Raw genomic sequence first — 19,231 nt, 5'->3', positions numbered from 1 at the left:
CCGCGCCTCGCACCTACCATTTCCGTGTCAGACACCGGGCCGAAGCTGGTGACGTAGATGTCCGTTCTCACCTGAGTGATACGCTCTGAAACACAGACACAGGTTCCTCACCAGGGCCCCAGCTCACAATTCATAGGGACATAACTCAGGGTGGAGTAAAACGGTGTCAAGGAGCCTATGTGGACTTGTCTTGCCAAAAAGGCAGAGAATGTCGAATCATGCTTTAAGTAAATGTCCCTGCTAAAAATGCAAATAATGGAGGACTAAACATATTCTTCTGGGAATGTATTTGCTAGCAGGTCCCTCCTTACCTAATGGAGCAGGTTCAAATGTACCACATCTAAATTGGTTAGAGCCAAGGGCACCACACATGCCTGAAACGGCACATGATTCTCAGCACAAAATTAAGCCAGTTGTACCCTGAAAGCGTATTTTACTATCCATTTAGTTTTATCAACTTTATAGAGTCAAAGTAAAAACTGTGATTATGGCTCTAGTGAAAAATTAAACCTGTAACATGCCATGGTGTGATGAGCACTTGCACTGAATAGTGGATTTCTGAAAAGGACTCGCATAGATGGGAGGGTATGACTTTGATTTTAAAGTATTTCCTAACATAGGGTAACCTCCGCTTCAGTAACACCTAAGAAGTGGTTCCTCCTTAAGTGGACCAGATGGCCTTACCATTATCTGGGAAGAAAAGGGAGTTTGCAGGGAGACCACTTCCCTTGGCTTCTTGCGTCTGGAAAATGATAATATGCAGAAGCCTTAGCAACACCACCAATTCAAACTGCTAGCAGGGAAGCTCTTTGAGGAATTGTTTGAACCACAGGAAACATGAGCTTGGTTTAAGCAAAAATTTCCCTTGGGCCTCGAGGGCCTCAGCCAAGGAGCATACACCAACCTCCGAGCCCAGGCCTCAGTCTGTTGTCGTAGCCATCCAGGAGCCCATCCAAGATCCTGGTGAATATTGTGATGTTGTCATTGGTTTCATCTTTTACAGAACTGGTTGGCATTTGTGAAAAGCTTTTTAATGGAGAAACAAAAGAAAGAGTTCAAACTTGTATTAATTATTTCTTACAAATTCGTCTCAAAGTATAGAAACCAGGGAATAATATGGTGACTTGTCTTGACGGGAGGGCATCTGAGAATGATCTCTTGTACTACCCAGGTTATTGTTTTGCATACATAAGCCTTATTCTTGAATATCTTGAATAACCCTAATTCTTCAATAGCCAGCCAGAGAATGCTGGCTCTGGGCTGGTCTCCCATCAACCTTATATGATGCTCTAAATCCATCCCTCCCAGATTCTGAAGAGCTGTTTGTGTCAATAGTGTAGCCATTTTAAAGACATATTAGTCACTGCACATGGACTAGCAGAGCCTAACCCACTCACAGGGTATTTCAGAAGTTTGGTTTAAACACAGAAAAACTGAGTCTTCATTTTGTTAGTGAGTCAACTGCAATGGGCTATGGGGTGTCGGGGGGACATTAAAAACTTTATCCAATTTGAAAGTAAGATTGGTGTGCCCAAATTTCCCTGTATCCTTAATTGGGAGCATTTGTGCTATGAGCATTAAGCCAGGACTGGAGCATATGGTGAAGGGACGACAGAGTCTGTGGGCTTCTGTACCATCAGCACTGCCAGCTGCCAGCACACTTGGCTCCAGCCAAAGCACAGGATGCAGGGAGCAGGAATTGTGAAGCCCAGGCTGAAAACCCTGGCTTTACGTGATGTCGCCTCAGAGCAGAGCCTCAGGGAGCAGTGTTCTGTGTGACCCAACATGTCAACTTACGATAAAACCTGAGAAGACGGGCAGAACCTTCTAGGAGGTTCACAGGAAGAATAGTCTAGTTTGTACAATTCAGTGACGTTATCCAGGCCTCAAAAGTGTATGTTGATGGAGCAGCTGGAAATGAGAAATGGCCCTGAGCATATTTGGGCAAACCGAGTAAGTTATCTGGAGGGAAAGAAAGTCACAAGTCTAGAAGATGGTAACACACCTGAACATCATGGGTTCCACCTCAGGCATCCATCGCTGCTTTTTCAGAAGTGCAAATAGCAAGATATGTCTTATTACCAAGAACCTGACCTGCACATCTGGCTTGGCTTCAAGGGGAACTCAACCCAGCTGAGAGCCAGCTGTGGTCCCGAGAAGTCAGCACCCTTGGTACTTGGGAGAAGAACAGAGGGCTCCTGGGACCTCCCTGTAGTGCCTGATTGTGGGGCCCCACTGTGCTCATGTGCTTTCTCTTCCGTGAAGTGGCTGGAATGGACGCTGAGCTCTGCCATCAGCAGGTGGATCTGAGGGCAGCACTGATGTGTACCTGCCCCACCCACTTCTCAAAAATTGGTCATTTTCACTGACTGCATCTAAACAGATCAACTCTCTAATGGCCTAAAGTGACTCCCTTTTGAATGAGACACTATAAAGTTCTTTGGATCTAATTTTCCCATCACCATTAAAATGCATATTGTTGAAGCTCTAACAACCTAAAATTCAGTCCTGTTAGTATGGAGCCCACAGACACATACTTTTTTTACTCTATGACTTAGTATTTAAAAATATTGAATTCCCTTTTCTCTGACATCTATTGTAGTTTCACACTTTAGAAAGACAAAGCACTCAGCCTTGAAGACCTAATGTCAGGACGAAGGGGTTTAACACTGTCCTTCAAGTTTATGAAAGAAAGTCTGTGCACACGCCCAGTTGAACAACTATTGCTCAAACTAAATCTGACCTCAATGTCCACTTCGCATGGTGCTCATAACTCTCACCAGTTTGGTTATTCAATTCTGGGCTTGGTCCAAGTGTCCAATTTTTGGAAGGTCCCCATTGGCTCTTTAACTTAGAAGAGAGATGAAAGCCTGCACACTAGTAGAAAAGGCTTATCACTTGTATGTGGAATCTAAAAAAGCCAACTCATAGAAACAGTAGAATGGTGGTAACCAGGGGCTGGGGGTGATGGAATTGGGGAGGTGTTATTTAAGGTTACAAACCTGAAACTAGAAGGTAAATAAGTTCTGGGGATCTAATGCACAGGATAGTAGTTATACTTAACAATACTGTGTTATAAACTTCAAAGTTACTAAGAGGCTAGATCTTAAGTGTTTCCACTTAAGGAAATGATAATTATGTGACATGATAGAGGTGTCAGCTAATGCTAAGGTGGTGATCATATTACAATATATAAATGTATCAAATCAACACACCCTAAACGTACACAATGTTATATATCAATTATATCTCAATAAAAAATGTAAAATAAAGTCACAATGAGAAAAAATAAAAGAAAAAGCATACTTTAATGTTTCAAGAACATTTTTAAAAACTATTACATCTGTTGTGAAAATGATCTTAAATTATATTTGCTTTGAATAGCCTTGACTGCCCAGAGATAGAGACCATGGAGATGCCCACAGACCATGCAGTCCCAGTGCCTGTCTCCAGGAGAACTGCCTCCCGGACACTCTGGTACACTGCTCCACCACTGACTCAGACAAACACCATTCCACATGGCTCTGAATCCTGCTTCACAAATACCCAAATCATTGCCAAAAGCAATGGGATAGCATGCAATGTCTAAGACTTCCAAAGCTCTTCTTCCACTTTTTGGCCAAAGAGTTCAAATATATCTACACCCATTTACACATAATTACACTTTTCTTGCAGGAATTTCAATATCTGCCATCTTTTGCTGTAACTGCTTCTTCTATTTATCTGTGGACTTTTTTTTTTTTTTTTTAGAGAGGCCGTGGCTGGGGATTTGCAGTGATTTCTTCTCTATTTTTACTGAAGGTAGGCCCTAGGAGGTACGAAACGGTTTCTAAAAAAGTCCTAAAAATGCCTGTCAGGGCAGGAGTAGAGGTTCCTCTCATGAACAACTGGGAAGTCCTCCTCAGTCCATAGATCTTCCTCAAAAACCATTCATCTGCAGCTCATTGTTACAAAATGCACTGTCTTCACTGCTACGGAGAGGAAGGCCCTTCCCTTACCACTGAAAGCAAATGACGTGCCAGGATACAGGAGACTCTCAGAGAGGTCTGGTGAACTTGCTCATGCATATCAAGCTGTACAATCTTTACAGACTGCTTCTAATATACAGAGTGACTTCAGCTTGCTTTGTTCCATTTGAGCTAGGAAAACAAAATAACACACACAGAGTGGGCTGTGCCTTCGGTGAGCAATTCCACACAGTGAGCAAATCCACGAGTCCTCCAGGTGGAAACACAAGATGCCCTCAGCCCGCTAAGGTACAGAAAGCAGGCTCCAGCTTGCATCTTCACTGTTCTGAGTAAAACCAAAGAGCTCTGCCGGCCCTCAGGTAAGCTGTGAGTACACAGCTGCTTCCAGGATAAGCTGAAGGCTCTGATCTCAGGGGGAGCAGATTTTGTGAGCTGAGACTAGATTCGTTATTTCTGAGAATGACCTTAGATAAAGTAGAAATGCTTGAAAAATTTGGTGATTTCCCCTTCAGTATCAGGATTAATGAACTAGGTTCTCTGAAAATACGAACTATTTCCTTATAGTTACTGCCAGTTTTCTACAAACACATTTAGTTTATGAAACAGTTGCAATATTTTCAGATTGATGTTCCAGAAAAGGGATCATAAAGGAAATGTAGACCTAACCACACATGTTAAAACATCCTCATTTTTTATATCTTCCTACTCAGGTACAGGTCTATACAAAAGGCACAAGGACTCGATCCCTAAGCTTGAACTCTGAGCCCCATATTCCAGACTGAAGAAGGAAGGTGGTGGTTGTGACATGGGCAGTGATACGGGTGGAACAAGATGCTCAGGGGGTGGAAGGGCTTCCTAAAATGCTATGAGTGGCCCCTGCCAGGCTTGAGGTCCTGGGTCTTTCAGAGATTTCTGATGAGGTGGAGTGGGGAACAGATAGCCATGAAACGTGGTCCACTAACGGGTTTATTTCACCAGCAGAGTTTTCAGAACAATAAATGTAAATGACTTTAGAAAGGGTCAACTCTAGCAATTGTACAAATTTCCCACCTGTCCCCGTGGTCTTACATCTGGTCTCTTCAAGGCGTTTGATTCTGTGACTTCTGCATTAGCCTCTTCCGGGTTTCTAGGGGTTTCTAGGCCCTAGAGACTCGGCTTTAATTCACCCAGGAGGAATAAGCACTCGTATTTTTATAATGTCCCCAAGTGATCTTCATGTGCAGCCATGGGGGAGAGGTACTGTTCTAAGCCTGTCTAGATTGGAAACAGAAAGGTGAGCCAACTGCCAGAGTGACTCCAAATGACCCCAGAGAGTGTCTCTTCTCTGTCACGTCTTCAGAGAGGCTGTCGGGTTGGGCCCAGTGCTTACCCCAGCAGCTCAGCTCAACAAAGGTATTGTGGACATCAGCCATGTGCTTGGTATTGTGGTGAGAACTGGTGGTGTCAATGAGAAAGGTGGCATCCCCAACCTAGGGAACATGACTGCATCTAAAAGAATAGGCCATGTTCCCAGAGAATTTCTGTAGAACATGGTTGGTGCAGGAATCTTTGCAATATGCAGGGCATTCTATGTACCCAAAGGGGAGGGATCAAGCTTTGTATGGGGTCAGAGGAGAGGAAAGCAGACCTAAGCTTTCAAGCATGAAGATCAGGTCTCAAGCTAAAGGAAGGGGTTGTGAGCAGTGGCACTAAAAATTGGGAGATTAGTATTGACATATACACATTATTATATATAAAACAGATAACTAATAAGAACCTACTCTATAGAACAGGGAACTCTACTCAATACTCTGTAATGAACTATATGGGAAAAGAATCTAAAAGAGTGGATATATGTATATTTATAACTGATTCACTTTGTTGTACAGCAGAAACTAACACAACATTGTAAATCAACTATACTCCAATAAAAATTTTAAAAAAGAAAAGAAATACTGATATTTGCAGAGGGTATGTTGAACTCTGGTGAGAAGAGCCACGTGTGTGGCTCAAATCATGGCGTATTCATGTGAAAAGCTCCACCTCTAGGATCTAGCCTGAAGGTGGTGGGAAACTCAGAGCATCTTAACAGGGGCATTTTCTTTCCTTGTGGTCCCCGGGCACCTTGGGGATGATGGACTTAGAAGAGGAAAGACTGGAGGCGTAGAGACCCATTGCTCAGGTGATGGCAGGGGGTAGAGGCAGGATGGATGAGGCCATCAGCAGGGTTTCTGACGGGGAGTCGGGGAGGAATGGGGAGGGAGGAGTCTGAATACAGCAGGGCAGGGATCCCAAGAGAACTGTCTCCAAAATCAGTTACGAACACAGGGTGAAAACTGCAGTAGAATCCATGCATTACTCTGAAAGAGGAGTGAGCAAAGAGTTGTACTGGTAGTCAAATCTAAGAGTCTTTTTCTTTTTGAGGAAATTTTACTCCAATGTATCTTTTCTATCAGTATTACAATCTCTACTAGTAATAATAACACTATGAGGTAGAGTCCATCTTTAAAGGTGCTTCATTTTACCAAGTGATGCCTGATGAGGTCTCCTTATTTCAGTGAAGGGTTCAAGTTCAAGTTCAAGTTCAAGCTATGTCATCATTTCTGTGGAAGAAAAATCTTTTGTCTCATACCACAAATGGTGCTATTGATGGCAATGTGTGACACATTTCTTGTGATGTTATCTCTGCTTATGCTGACAGCCATTTTTTGATTTCCATAAAATAGGATAGGTAATTGCATCTGCAGACCAGCTTTAATGTGAACTTACTTTGGGACTGGAACAGAATTGCTTTTAAGCAGCAGCTTATCTGTTTTCTTGAATTGCATTTCTTTCTGCATTTTTTCTTCAGTATTTAATTACTTCTGATAAATGTATCTTCAGTTTATTTGCTTGTTACTTTAAGCTCACTAAATAAGTACCTCTAAATGGCATGGTTTTGTGATGTTTTCTTCAAATTTCCATTGCACGCCACTTTAGCTAACCATGTTAAAAAATATGTAAAATTTTTTTAAATGAAAGCATGGTGGATATAACCAGACATGAAAGTCAACCCCAAGTTTCCAAATAAGAGTTGTTCCCTCTTATGGTGGAAAACATGGATTGACATGTGTGCTTTATGTGGATAAATTCATGGCCATAAAACATTATGCCAGAACTCTTAGATGGTGCCCCTGTCAAAGGTGCCCCTGGTCCTGCCTGTCAGCTGCCTAGACAGTGCTTAAGTCCACCCTACCCCTGTCTGCCACCCTCCATGTAGACGCTCCACTCCTGTCCCCAACCACTGCAGCCTGGTTCAGAATCCTACCACCTGCAAGGTGCAACCCAGGTCCTGGTCTTGCAGGCCACACCTCCTTCATCTGACTCTGCCCACTTCTCTAGACTCAGCCCCTTCCCTCCCCGCAGCCACACTGGCTGCCCCACATATATGATTATAAAGCACATGAATCATACTGGTGCTTATCACACACGGGTCTCCCTCCCCCCAACCATTCCTATCAGTAATTACATCAGGTCTTTAAAAAGTCTTTCATTCACCCTATATCCCATCCCAGCTATTGTTCCATCCTTAGCCTCTCTTCTCATCAAAACTCACTGGAGTTTTCTGCTCAAAGGTCTCTGCTGTCTCTCTGCCCTTCTCTTGCCCCACTCCACTCGGGCTTTGCCCAACTGCCTCCCAGTGAAAGCCCTCTTCTGGCCGCTCCTCCACACTGCCAAACCCAAAGGTCCAGTCTCAGCCCTCAGCTGACCACATCCCCTTCTTATAACACTTCTCCGCTCAGTCGCAGGACATGACTCTCTTTCTTCTTATCTTCACTGGCCTCTTCTCCTCAGTCTTGCTTGCCCGCTTCTTACCTTCCTGACCTTAAACCCTGGTGTGTTCCAGGGCTGTCCAGGGACCCTTTTTCAGACACTGAATGTCTGATTGATCTCATTCAATCTAATGGCTTTAAATGTCTCTCTCAAGTTCATGTCTCCATCCCCAACCTCTTTCTCTCTGACTCCGGACCTGTATGTCCAATGGCCTGCCTGGCCACTTTGATATCTACTAAGCATCTCACAGGTCCAAGACTGCACTCATGATTCTCTACAGCCACTTCTCCTACTGTCCCCACCAGCTCAACAACAGCCAATTGAACCCATCATGTTTTCAGGTCAAGCACTGGGGAGATCATCCCTGACTCCTCTTCTTTCACGTTCACATCAGCCCATCAACAGACCCTGCTGACCGAAATGCCCCTCCCCTGGGTCGTTGCATTTGCCTCTTAACTTCCTCCCTGGTCCCTCCTTTACTAAGTCTGCCCACCTTAGACTCTTAGTGTATTCTCCACTCGGCAGCCAGAGTCAGCTTTAACGTTTGTCATTTTACGGTCACATCTCAATGGGCTCATATTTCACTCTTCAACAGCCAACTGCTCGTCCTGATACTACCTAGCGTGGCCTACAAGGTCCTTCATGATCTGACCCTCCCAACTGCTTCTCTGGTCCTGCCTCCCACCAACCTTCCCTTTCCTCACACTGCTTCCTCATCATCCTGTATCTGCTGCTTCTCTCACCTGTCCAATCATCTCCATGAAGGGCACTGCTCACATGCTCACTTTCTTTAGACATCTGCTTGAGCACTTCTCTCCAGCACACTCACTACCTCTTACTCTGATCACTCTTCTCAGCAATCCTTGTGACCCAACTGATAAGTATGTGTTTACTGCACACTAGAAGGAGTCCTCCTGGAAGGCATGCTCTACCCTGCCCACCACAGAGTCTCAGCACCTAGAACACTGTCTGGCACATAGAAAGGACTCAATAAACACTGATGCAGCCACAGGGCACCATACTGCAGGATGCCCACATGCTGATCCCCAGAACCTGTGACTGTGAATGTGCTCCCTCACATGGCAAGGGAGACTCTGCTGACATGACTTTGCTGTGCCCACCCCATGGGTCTGGTAAACCTCAGAGTCTCCTGGTCATAACACCCAGGATAGTTAGCCTGGACTTAGCACTCCCTTCCTACCTGGCCATGTTTCAGCATTTAGCACTCATTCAGCAATTTATCCTTCTCATCAACCCTGTGACATAGGATCCATTATTAACTCCACCTGGAGATTAGGAAACTGAGTTGCAGGCAGGCTTAGTAATTCTGCTGCCACACAGAGAAGCTTCACTGTCCTCTGTCAAAATGACACCTACATCCCTGAAATAGGAACCAAATTGATTATAGAGTGATGGCCCAATTTTATCTGTTGTTGTTAAAACTGAAAATGAACTTGTCCTGGGTTTCATTTATGTTTAGGTTTGCCTTTTGACCTTGAAATAAATTGTTAAATAAATACAAATAAAACAGAATTTTCAATGAACTGCTAAAGCCAGTTTCATAGTATATCTTAATTTTCCTATAATATGGTTCCCTCTCTATAACATTATATTTCATAGTACATATTTTGTATTTGATTTTATTCAGGCTACGATAAACCAACTATCTTTAGAGCAGTGTTATTTGAGTTCTAGGTTAGGACATTTCAAAGTATAGATTTTCCCCCATTCTATCCCTTTTCGTCGCACCTTAAATATCCAGACATTCTGGAAAAGGTCCTGCATGGAGGGTGCTAGCCCAGGCCCTGAGCCTAGAGATGGATCCTGACTTTTCTACTTTCCAATGATGAAACTTAGACATGTTTCTCTGTGTTCTATCACCTGAGCTCTTTTCACCTAAAAAGTGAGGGTTTTGTGAAAATTAAACAGTACATTTTTTTGAAAATGCATTCTGGAAATGAAGGAGAAATACTCATGTAAACACTGATAATTATTTTTCCTGCCACCATAGTTCTATGATAAGATTTTTCTACTTTTGATTCTAATATTTTCCTTTGAAATTTCACACCAATTAAAATATGCATGTTATGCAATTGCACCTTTATAAAAATCCAAAAGCCCACATTCTCCTTCTCCCCTTGAACCAAGCCAGTGACTCATCTTGGAGCTAATGGCCAGACAGGGCTGGCTGGGTCGACTCTGGCTGACTGTCCTTCTAAGCTTTGTCTTAGCTCACTGCCTGTTGGCATGATAAACCTGCTAAGAGTTTCTTCTACAAAGTGTGTAATTTGGAAGTATTTTCTTTTGGTGCCTTAAAAAATATTGGGCATTACTCTGTAGCAGGATCTTAGTCACCTAAAATGTTTACTATATGTGAGATCTCTGGCCATCTCTGCAGCCTCCACTTAGATGCCCCCTCACCTGTGTGTGTCCTAACTGCTTCACAGCACTTCTCTGTGTTTTTACAATTGTTACAATGACTTTTTTCCTGGGTCTTGTGAACCAGCAGCTACAGGCAAGAAGAACTTGCCATCTGGGGATTCACAAGAGAGAACTTGCCATTTAAAAAGACATTGTGAGTACTTAAATGACTCAGAGAGAGTATACTTTCTGCTCTAGTTAAAAGAAGAGAACTGTCCTTGAGAACGTGTATGAAAAAGCCCTCTTCATGAAACCAAAGGTCCTGGTTAGCACACCTGCGTAGACAGATAAAGAAGAACCTTATCTGTTCCTGTTCTTAAGCTACTTCTACAAGAATCTGCCTATAATTGCCAATTATAAAATACTGTTTTCCAAAGTCTATTTGAATTGTAGTTCCCATGTGATAAAATTCTAATGCATTTTTAATTTTCCAATAGATAAACCTCTAAAAAATATTTAATACTATTAAATGAATGGAATCAGATTTTACCTTATTGAGTTGATAATTCTCAAATTTATCTTACAATTATCACTGGTCAATCAAGTCTGATAAAGTGTAATTTTTCAAATGATGATAAACTAATTCCAGATTAAATTTAATATTATGTATTTTGACATTACATTGATTCAGACATTGTTATTATTTCTGTGCTAGTTTTTTTTTTACCATGTACATTTGATTACTGGTCTCATTAAAATAATTATAATGCCTCAAATTAAACCATGTCTCTAAACGTGACATTGCATAAGGCTGACAGTCAGATAGGCCTCTGTTCTGTTATACACTTGACTCATGCTCTGTTATGTAACTTAAAACTAACAGAAGAATTACAAAGGCTACTGAAAATGAGCTACTGGTGGCTCTGATCAAATTTAGAAAATAAAAGGGAGAAGAAGGAGAAGAAATGAGACTCATATATTTTCAAAACAATTTCACATTATCTTATATAATCACAGTAAAATACATTTTACATATCACATTTATAAATTTCCTGATTGCCAAATCCACATGCTTTTCACAAATACTGGGTATAACTTTGTACTGCACAAAAGCACACGTGTACTTGCCTCTTTCCTTCTGCTCCCTGATTGGTTTCCTGTCACCCTCCTAACCCTCCACAAGTTGTCTGGTTTCCTTTATGTATTTACAGGCATCAGCATTTCTCTTGTCCCACAATGTTCAAATTAAGGCCTTACATGCTTCCCCGTTCACCTTTCTTTAGAACCAAATCACATAAACTCTTTCTTTGTGGGAAATAACAGAGCTTACCCAAACACTTTTTTCCTGTAATTTCAGAACAGAAAACTCTCTCTACTCCAATGCAGAGAATACCTTTCAAAATTACGTCTCCTTCCTCTATAGATCAGTCTGACTTAGACCTTCCCTGCAAACCACGTGAAATCAAGAGGGGACCACCAGGCAGGTTCACTCTGAGGAGGGCTGAGGACGGAACTCCAGCATGACCGGCTTGGCGAACTTCCCCAGTTAGCCATCCTTTACTCTTGCCTTCCCGACCATAAGACAGGGCTAATGATGCTTAGCTCATAAGGCTCCTCCTAGGGTTTATCTAAAACAGACAACATAACAAATAGGCACTCCATATTGCGATAGCTATTATTTTGTCAAGGTTTTAAGCCAAATAAGTGTTCTGAAACTTTCTTTGCAATTTGACAAAATTATTCTTAAGTTCATTTATAGTAATAAGCAAGTGAAAGGAGCCTTGTATAAGAAGGGAAATAAATAGGGACTTGTGCCCCCAGATGTCAAGATGTCTTCTGTTGAAAACCACACCCTGCTGGGCTTCCTGCTTTGCTGCAGATCCTGGTCCTCAGAAGCAACTGGACATGTAGGACCAAGAGCTAAAAGTACTCAGGGGAGCTGACGTAAAATCCCACTTACAGGAAGATCTTCTAATAGAAATGATCTCAAATACTTAAAACAATTGTAAGCCAAATATGTTCACTGCAGGAAAAGGCAATAACAGCACAATCGGAAACAATGTAAACACCCCAAATTAGGGAAGTAGCCTATGATGAATCATTTATGCACTGTAATAATATTCATCCATTTTAAATCATACATTTCAAAGAGTTTGTAGTAACAAAGTATTGGCATGAAGAAAGCACAAAAACACAAAACTGAAGGCACAGTATGATCCCAACTGTATAAAGCTAGGCATAGAAGCAAGGGGAAGAAAACACACCAAAATATGAAGAATGATTGTTTCTGTGTGGTGGAATTAAGGATGTTTTTCTTTTTCACATACTATTCTGTGTCTCACGCATTTTCTGCAGTCAGTAGGTATCGTTTTGGGATGGACTATTGACCTTATATCTAACAGATTCAAAACTTCTCCAACAGTTAATTCTCTAGGGAGATTGAGGGGTATTCTACCAGTTGCTCTGTATTAGCTTCCAGAAACTAACAGATATATCTCTGTTTTGAAGATGACCTCAGAAAGTCATCAAATTAAATAAGAAATAAAGTATAGCTGCTTCTAATGGCTAAACTCGGTATGCACATTCCTTCATATTTCAGACTTTCATCCACCATAGTATAATACCTTCGTGACTACAGAATGCAGATTCACAAAAATATATCTGACCAAAATCTTAGGAAAAAATACATGTTCTCAATCCTAGCCTATTTCTTACCTCTGAAATACTGCTAAATATATGCGGTATATATAGTAAGCAAATTAACTACCTAATGTATTAACTTGGAAATTTAAATATTGTGTATGATTTCACTTCTAAACACACTTCTCATGCAGATATATGTAGGAACATCATGGTTAAATCCTATAAGGTTTAGCAGCAGGGAGAGCCCTTGGAAAGGAAGACATTCACTGAACAGATAAGGAAACCAAAGGCACAGGTAGGGAAATAACCACTCAAGACAAGCAGCAAGGCAAGAATAACAACTAATGCTCTTTCCCAAGGGAATACCCTGAGTGGCTAAGAGGCATGTCCTACAGGCATGATTAATGTGCACATTCCCCACGGTGCTGAGGGCTGGACTAGTCCCTGACGGACCTGGTACACAGCCCCACTGCCGTCATGTACCAGCCACACACCTGGGGATGGTCACAAGCCTCTCTCTCTCTCTCTGTTTCCTCCTCTGTACACACCTGGGAATGTCAAAAGAACAGAAAATGTCCAGAGGACAAAGAGAGAAGGTCATGGACTTGGAAGGGTCCTCCTTCCTGCCAACTAGTAGGGATCTGTTGCAGATTCACTGTGCCCTGAAGATCCCTCCATGTTTCACACAAGTGCAACCTTCACAGCTGATTTTCACAGAAGGGGTGCTTGGCGACTTTTGTCCTAAAATTTAACTTCTTAATTATACTCCACCAACTTCAAGTGACAATCCTTTTGATCAACCAGAACAATTTGGGGAAGAAGAGGAAAGGAACTGATAACGCCAAATGCCTGGGTGTCCTGCAGATCTTCAGGCACATGTAGTTTCTGGTATCTGCCTCTGCATTCAGATGGCCACAGTTCAAGCCCTATGGCTCAAGCCAGGACCACTGCAAGTCCTTGTCAGTGCCACCTAGTGTGGGCCTGGATTTAAAGGCAAATTCCTTTGCATAATGGCACCAAGGAGGGCAATCAGAATGCTGATCATTGCCTTGTCTAACAAGCAATAAATGTCCTTTATGCAGGTCAACTTCTGAATCGTGCTTTAACCTGAGTGGGAGGAAACACAGCCGACTCTGAAACCATCTTCTTCCACTTTTGAAAACATAATCTGCCTCTTTTCTCTGACTCACTTCAGAAACCCCACACTTGGAATAAAGGAATAAAGTGTCTTTATTCCAAGTGCCTTGCTCAGGAATAAAGTGTGGGGTAGGGCAAGGACTCTTTTATTTATTTACAACAAGTTCAAGGGTGTGGGACTGCAAAGGTGGCCAGCGAGGGTTTGCTAATATACTGCTCAGCAAAGTTTCTGAAAGGCACTTGTGCCCCGAAAATCGTAAAATCAAAGCATAGATGATAACTTACCCAAAGTGACTGGCTAAGTTCATGGAAATACAAAACAGAAGGAGGTTTTTGATCATGATAAAGCTAGAGAACATTCCATTGTCCATTCCCAATAAGAATAATAGCTGAAGCAGATGAATTTGGAAGAATAACTGTTCCTTTCTCAACCTTGATCTTGAAGCTGAAAGGGGGAAAAATATATAAACATGAATGTTTCTGTGACGCAGTTCCTGGAATCAAATCACACTGCTAACACACACAGTTCAGAAAGAAAGGAGCCTGGCTGTGCTTGTGCAGCACGGCTCCACATCAGGAGTTATCTGTGTTCACTGGCCTTTTTATTGGGGCATAAAAGGAAATTACAGTAGGCTTAATTTTCACTTTTACTCAAGGTGCAGAATCATTCCCCTAATTAATTTTTTCCCATGTCTCAAATACTTTGTTTTATTTTTACCATGTTATCAAATGACCCATTAGTCCTATTATTAGATTCAATGCCTGAAGTTATCTAACTGTATTTTGCATCTGTCAAATCCACAAGTGGAATACTTTTACCTTTCTGAAATATTTGCCACGCGTTCAAAGTCAGCAAGCTACTCCTTGTTCTGCAAGGTGCTGAGAGAAAGTATGTGAAAAGAGGGGGGGAAAGGCACATTTAAGAAACAGGTCTTCTACAAGATCAAGATAATATAAGAACTGCTTATAAGAGAGGGTTGCCACTTTCTCAGCAATCTGTCCCCATGACTGTAGAACTTAATAATCACTGCATTTGGGAAAGTCTCTTGGCTCTGGGCTCTGTGCTGGGCCCTAATTAATGCATTTGAAATCCAAGCAGGCACAATCCCTGGGCTCTGCAACTAACCTTAGCGAAGGCATATACTTCTCAATATGCGCATAACGCAAATAGATGCACATCCTATAGGAGCACTGCATGTTCAAAAGAAACATTTTCCCGAGGCGACCCCAGGCCAACTCCGGAAAAGGGAAACACACAACAGGTACTTCCACCTCAGAATCCAAGGCCCTCGAGTGGAGAAAGGCAGGGCGGGGGTCTCCTGGGCGCGTCCTGGGGCTTGTAGCCAAACCCGGGCCAGAGTCCCGGCGGCGAGCAGGCGGCGCTGCATGCGGGAAACCGGGGCGGCGCCTCCTGCTGCCCTCAGCCCAGAGCCGGGACCCCCAAAGAGAGGCTGCGCTCCCACGGTCCCGGGACCGCCGCGGGGGCTCGCGGGAGCTGGTGGGCTCGGGGGCGGCACTGCGGAGGCTAAGCCTCCGCCGGCTTGGTGCCCGCGGCTCGGCAGGGTCGGCCTCCTGCCCGGTCCGCAGCGGCGCGCCCAGCGCCAAACGCTCGCCGACCCTCCCCGGCTAGCTTCTGGCCCCAGCAGACCTGCCCGGCTCCTGCCCGGGGTCCGAGCGGAGCGTCCTGCCGGGCGGCGCTCTCTTTCTCGGAGAGGAGCGCGCGGTGCAGTGCCGGCTTGGTGTCCCCCGTCCCGAGCAGCCCGCGCGACCCGCCCGCGCCCCCCGCCGCCGAGCCGGCGCCCACCCTGCAGGAAGCTCCTGGACGCTGCGCGCCTCGAAGGCCCGGGGCCGACGGGGCCCTCCGGATGGGCGATCTCGCCCGTCGGCTCCAGTGACGGCGGCGGATGCCCCACGCCCCAATTCCTACCGGCGAGCCCGTGGGCACTGAACCCTGGTGCCCCGTCCCGCGGGGCTGCGCCGCTCTGGACCCCCCTGACCTCCCGCGCTGTCTATGCCTCCGCAGTCGCCGGGGGAAAGTTTGCGCTCCCGGCCGCCCGTGGCTCCCCGCCTGTCTCCACCTGCCTTCCCAAGCCAGGCAGCCCCGAGGATAGGGGTGCGGACCGAGCCGGGGCCGCCCGTCCTCTCGACCTCGCCCGCAGCTTCTTACCCCACTTCCCCGGTCCCGCGCGCCCGGGCTTACCCTGCGCGCCGGCCCGGGAAGGCAAGCCGTCGGCGAGGATGCATCCTCCTCCTCCTCCGCCTGCTCTCAACCGGCTGGCAAGAGCGGAAGGCCAGTGCGGCGTCACCGCCCCATGCCGCCAGCGCGAACTTCCCCAGTCCTCCCGGGCCGAAAGGCTCCGGTGCCCCCCGCGCTCCCACCGCCGCCCTGCGGCTCCGCTCCGCGACCGAGGCCGCGCTCTGCCCTGCTGCAGAGATTCCGCCCCCCCACCCCCCCCGCGTCCCCAGTGCACTCGCGCGCTCGCTCTCACCTCGCCCGAGCGCCACATGTCGTCTCCGGCTTTGGGGAACGTTCCTCTGCAGAGGCGCTCCGGTAGAGGCCGCCAGACTCTCACCAAATGCGCCCTCGCCTCGGGCCGGCTCAGCGGAGGGGGAGGGCTCCGGGCCCGCGGCTGTGCCAGGTTTGGGATAGGCCATATTTCCGATGAAGTTTCTTGGTAGCCTGCGGGAGAATATCGATGCCTCTTGTAATAAGCACCAGTCCCTCTTTTCAGAGCTGAGATGGAAAGGGCGTGTCAGCAGGCAGCCGCCGGAGGCCGTTCTCTGAGAGCTTTCCTGTTTCAGGGCCAGCCCTGAGCACCTTACTGGCCTGGCCTCAGTCTTCCCGCAGTTCTCCACGCAGGCCTCTGTGTCCGCATCTGCTCCTCGCTTTAGAAAGAAGCTAGCTTGTGAGGCTACTTTTTAAAATCTGTAATTCATCGCTACGGGAAGGAAAGTCAGAGTAAAATTGGATTAATTAGAATTAAACACTTACCTAATTGCAGTATACATTTGGGCGTTTTAGGAAGTTCCCTTTCTGGACAAGAAGCCGCCTTGTCAGTAGCAAGGGACCCTGGGGTCTGCAGACCTGAGAACGGGTCTGGGGCGTGGACACTGGTGCAGGGCACTGCCTCCTGCACCCACGCACATGTGAGATTTCATTATTGGGATCGTGTCTGTCTCTGCCGCAGTGTGCCCACTCCAAGAGGTGAGGCTGGCACTAATGACGCCTGGGCGGAATAGGGGTGCAAAAGCAAGCACAGTCCTGGTTTTAAGATGGCAGCATCTGGTTTTCTCAGGAGGCGGCTGCCTCTTGGCTATGAGAACACCCAGGGGGAGATGTTCAAGATTTAAAGCAAAACCAGCAAGAACATGATGGGCAGTGTACTATTATTTCCACATCTTTTGTGACACTGAGTTGTTTACAATCATTTTTAACAGAATAATTGTGAGAAAGGCAAATTTCTAACTCTCCCCCAGAAAATATCTTTAATCTTTCAGTGTGTGAAGTCACTCTGTTCTTCAGTTATGTTTAATGCCATGTATTCCAAATCTAAGCTAACTGCCGGCACTTTTGCACTTTCCAAAACTCTAAGATTTTCCAAAAATAACAACTTGTAAATATTTAAGGAACAGGACATAAAAATACATAAATGCTGCAAATATAAGGAAGTGTTATTCTGAGAATACAGTTAGTCACAGTATTAAATAACTCAGATTCTAGTGGTTCTTTATGAAATATAAATTAGGTAAGATGCTCATTTGAAAGGCTTTTCTGATTCTAAAATGAATAAATTGAACACAGGCATTTCTTTATTTTATAATTTCTCAAAAGTCATACACTAAGATAAAGTTCATTGAGAGTCAAAATCATTAAATTAAAAACAATCAGAATCAATACAATTTACCCTACTAAGTGTTAGAATTCTAGGTTTGGAGATACCAGTGACAGCTACTCTTTTCCCAGGATAAGGCAAATCAAAGAGTTCAAATAATTAGTGAATCTAAAGCTTTAGAGATTACCAAAGTCATTCAGTAATTTTTGCAAAAATGTAGATAAACCAGGGATTATTTTGGATTAGTAGGAATTACAGATACTAATTTTTAACAATATTATTTTAATCAATGAAATCAACTATAGGAGAATTTATGTTCTTTTGATGAATTATTTTTTAAATTTCCATGTTTTTCCTATTAGTTTAATTTCAGTACATATTATTGAACATACGGAACTATGTTTACTAAGAGCTAATCTTTAAAATTGTATCTAAGCATGTGGCTTAAATATTTACCTTCTCCCTGAGATGAAATGGTAACCCAGTCTCTCCATATTTATGAACATATAACAGCCTTAGGTCAGATGGACCTGAAAGGATAGTGAAATAATAAGGCATATCATAACCTTATAGAAATTCACATTTTAGAAGACTATATATTACCATTTCATAATGTTTGTTTTAATATGGAATTCAGTGTTTGCCCTGAAAAATAATGGTCTATCAGCTGAATTCCCATTTGTTCCTTTAGCATTTCCCTTGTATTGAATGACAGAAAGCAAAGTAGTTATAGTTCTGGAAAGCAGTAGAGGGCACCACAGTTCCACATAACCTTAGGGTTGGACCAGTCTCCATAATAGTTTCCAGTGTGAGAGCCTAAAATAGCTGAACTTGGGGAAGCTGGGAGATGGGTGAACACTTTCTACCCCATCCAGAGCAGAGACAGCACAGGGAGGCTGTGTTTGTCAGGGTAGGTGGAGTAGAGATGGCTAAACGAGAAAACAGTGTCTCCATGAAGAAGAAGAGCTTGGTGAGAAGTTGAATGGAGGGTGTTCTAAGCTGAGTCCACCTGTGTAAACTAAGGCATGTTCATGGAACTGTATGTAATTTTTTGTTTAGGAAAATTCAAGTACAGGGTAAAGATAGCAACAGGTAAGATGAGACAGGTGCCAGAAGACAAGAAATGTGGCACCAAGCAGTTAACTTCCTCTGCAGGCAAGGAGTCATTGAATAGTTTTGTTGGTGGGGGAGGTACATGTTCCAGAACAGATTCCCCGTAGCAGCTGTATACAGAAAAAGTGTTGGGAAGAGGCAAACCTAGGCTAAAAGCATGAATGAATATTGCAGGACCAGCCTTTGGTGGATGGGAGTTTAATAAATGTTTGAGTCTTTTCATTAATTAAATCATAACTTCATTGATTCACATGTACTCAAAGTGGATTTATTAGTGCTTTGACAGAACAGAAACAAGAGGGTCTTGGTTGTTAAGGAAACAGAAATGTCAGTTCTGACTGGAAGAAGAAGCAAGATTCCTAGGAAAAGGTGGCAGTTGATTTG

At 44.1% G+C, this 19,231-nt stretch overlaps 1 protein-coding gene across 2 annotated transcripts in view; it reads right to left on the bottom strand.

The window, feature by feature from the left end:
- GABRA5 (gamma-aminobutyric acid type A receptor subunit alpha5) overlaps positions 1-16,145 on the bottom strand; it is a gene marked incomplete at its 3' end in the record, with an annotated part of 101,548 nt that extends 85,403 nt beyond the window's left edge. Inside the window, exons 1-4 of one of the 2 annotated variants that reach the window (XM_082648555.1) lie at positions 16,102-16,145; positions 14,187-14,346; positions 905-1,026; positions 18-85 (exon numbers count right to left, since the gene is read on the bottom strand). In XM_082648555.1, the coding sequence (XP_082504681.1) occupies positions 18-85; positions 905-1,026; positions 14,187-14,272 (276 nt within the window). In that variant the 5' untranslated portion in view covers positions 14,273-14,346; positions 16,102-16,145. Of the gene's footprint in view, positions 1-17; positions 86-904; positions 1,027-14,186; positions 14,347-15,916; positions 15,939-16,101 lie in introns of those variants that run through there. The other variant, XM_082648556.1, reaches the window with a different exon arrangement.
- Positions 16,146-19,231: the final 3,086 nt, after the last annotated feature.

Source organism: Grampus griseus (genome assembly GCF_964374135.1).
Source record: "Grampus griseus genome assembly, chromosome: 2".
Classification (NCBI taxonomy): domain Eukaryota; kingdom Metazoa; phylum Chordata; class Mammalia; order Artiodactyla; family Delphinidae; genus Grampus; species Grampus griseus.
This window is presented reverse-complemented; position numbering and strand designations above follow the sequence as displayed.